Raw genomic sequence first — 2,663 nt, 5'->3', positions numbered from 1 at the left:
TCTCTCTTTCTCCCTCACTCTCTTTCTTCCCCCCTCTCTCCCACCCCACCCTAAAAAACAAACCCCAACAACAAAAAAGAACAACAACCAGCTACCCAAGAGAGGCGGTGGCCCTGGCGAAGAGCACACTCTTCGGGGCTCCAAACAGTTCTTACGGATAGGCTACTACACACAACAACAACAACAACAACAACAACAACAACAACAACAACAACAACAACAACAACAACAACAACAACAACAACAACAACATCACCCACCTTGGGCAGAGACTGTATGAAGTTGTGAATGTTGGCCGACCGTGCAGCTTTGATGATCTCGTCCATTGTGACTTTCCGGAAGTTGTCACCGTAGGCGATGTTCTCGGCTATCGTGGCGTCAAACAGTGTGGGCTCCTGGGACACCAGACCGATCTGTTTCCGCAGCCACTGGACATTCAGGTCCTTGATGTTATACTTGTCCAGGAACTGTGGGGGGGGGGGGGGGGGGGGGGGGGGATGGAAGTTGTGATTTTTAGTTGTTTTAGTAGAGGTTTTGTTTTTGTTTTTAGTAGAGGTTTTATTTTTTGTTTTAGTAGAGGTGTTTTTTTTTGGGTTCTAGTAGAGGTTTTACGGCGCTTGCAACTGCATAAGGTATAACTATGAGCGCCAAGGGGTGGATGTCGACAGAGAAATCCTTACAGGGAATCAGACTAACTCCGCTCACCTCTCTAGCTTCAACAGTACAAAGTCTGCTTCGACTATCAAGGCACCCCAGAAAGAGAGGGCCACAATGATCAATGTCCAACGACCAGGAGTTGGACTAACAATGAGATCTAGCAAGGAATAGGCAAAGAACAAGAAGGACTAGAAGGATGAGGAGGAGGAGGATGAGGAGGAGGAGGAGGAAGAGGAGGAGGAGGAGGAGGAAGGGGAAGGACAACAACGACGAGGAGAGGGGGCAAGAACACGCCAGCAGTAAAACATTTTGTTTAAAAATCAAAGAAAACAAAAGACTGCTTGATCACCTCCTTATTGTTTTAAACACTCCACCCTTTCACTAGTTGTTTCCCCCATCCAAGCTAAGGATAATCAAACTAGTTAACAGACATCGCTCATATTGGAGCCATATCCTGCAGGCAGAATGACAAGAGATAATGTTTTTCAAAAGTAAGGCTGAAAAAGCAATAACCCCCTCGCCCCAAGAAACCCCAACCAAACAAACAGAAACAACAAAAACAAAACAAAAACATAACACCCCCCCCACCCCCACCCCAAACAAACAACAACAACAAACCAACAAAAAAACAAAAAAACAAAAAAACAAAAAACCAACGTCCATCTACTGGAAAAGTAAGAAAAATACGAACAAGAACCAAAAAAACCCCCCACCCACCCCCAAAAGAGCTAATAAAATCAAAGACATTTACCACGCCCCCCGCTTCAGGGTCATAGAATCTCTCCAACAGCTGGATTGTCGTACTTTTCCCGCAGCCACTCTCTCCTACCAAGGCCAAGGTCTCACCGGGCTCAACACTGAGTTCAAGGCCGTTTAAGATGCTGACCTCAGGCCTCATGGGGTAGCGGAACTGGGTACCGCTGAACTTCACAACACTTTTGAAGGATCCCTGTGAGGTGGAAAGAAGAATACAGTAATCTTTATTAGTTTTGATCCCAGGAATTTATCCTCCTCTCTTTCCTTTCCCGTATTCCTTCTGTCTGTCTGTCTGTCTGTCTGTCTGTCTGTCTGTCTGTCTGTCTGTCTGTCTGTCTGTCTGTCTGTCTGTCTGTGGTTGGAGGGTGTTCTGGTGTGGTTTGCTTCTTCTTTCCTATCAAACATCTATCGTCCCGATTTCTCCTCATTTTTATGTTTGTTACTCTCTTCTAACACCTCTAATCTTCGGCACTTATATGACCTTATTGTGTTGCAAATGCCGTAAAAGACTTACTAAAACTATATCCATCTGTCTGTCTGTCTGTCTGTCTGTCTGTCTGTCTGTCTGTCTGTCTGTCTGTCTGTCATCCCTTTCGCCGCCCCCCCCCCACGTTTTGGTGGACGTCTTTTTTCTTAATCGGTTAGAGAGCGCCACCGGTAGGTTCTATTTTTGTTCTTTCTTTCTGTTGTTCCTGTCTGGCTGTCTTTTCTTTTCACCTCAATAAGTGCCCATATTGTGGTGATTTCTTCGAAATGACGTATATCTTGGTGTCTGTTCGTCTGTCCGTCTGTCGATCCGTCCGTCCGTTCGTCCGTCTGTCGATCCGTCCGTCGGTTCGTCCGTCCGCTCGTCTGTCTATCTTTCTGTCTATTTGTCGCCTGTCCCTCTCTTTTTGTTTGGAGCTCTCTCCTCACTCTTGAAACTGATGACAATTTAGTTATCAACGGAGCCGAAAATACCCCCCCAATCGCTTTTCTAATCCGTCGGGGAGGTTTTTCTCTTCTTATTTTTGTCTTTATCGTTCAATCCTGGTCTTTGTAACGAGAGCACCCTAGCCTAGACTCATGTCGATATTCCGTTACCTTGCGAACAAAGTGAAGATAGACGTTGAATAGCGTCCTGCCGTCCTGAAAGAAAAAGGTGCCATCGAAAGGAAAAGTTATCTCGTTTGTGTCACATCAACTTGGAAGAGTAGTGGGCAAGTCGGAATTGCCGGCCCAGTTGGAGGGGTTTTTTGGTGGGGGGGGGG

General features: G+C 46.2%; 1 protein-coding gene across 1 annotated transcript in view; it reads right to left on the bottom strand.

The window, feature by feature from the left end:
- LOC101855357 (ATP-dependent translocase ABCB1) overlaps positions 1-2,663 on the bottom strand; it is a 14,662-nt gene that overhangs the window by 4,877 nt on the left and 7,122 nt on the right. Inside the window, exons 4-5 of the mRNA XM_035971331.1 lie at positions 1,409-1,606; positions 261-467 (exon numbers count right to left, since the gene is read on the bottom strand). Coding sequence (XP_035827224.1) covers positions 261-467; positions 1,409-1,606 — 405 coding nt within the window. The remainder of the gene's footprint in view (positions 1-260; positions 468-1,408; positions 1,607-2,663) is intronic.

The sequence above is a fragment of the Aplysia californica genome, unplaced genomic scaffold, assembly GCF_000002075.1.
Source record: "Aplysia californica isolate F4 #8 unplaced genomic scaffold, AplCal3.0 scaffold00418, whole genome shotgun sequence".
NCBI classification, from domain to species: Eukaryota; Metazoa; Mollusca; class Gastropoda; order Aplysiida; family Aplysiidae; genus Aplysia; species Aplysia californica.
Note: the sequence above shows the minus strand (reverse complement) of the source record. Positions and strands in the feature narration are given on the sequence as shown.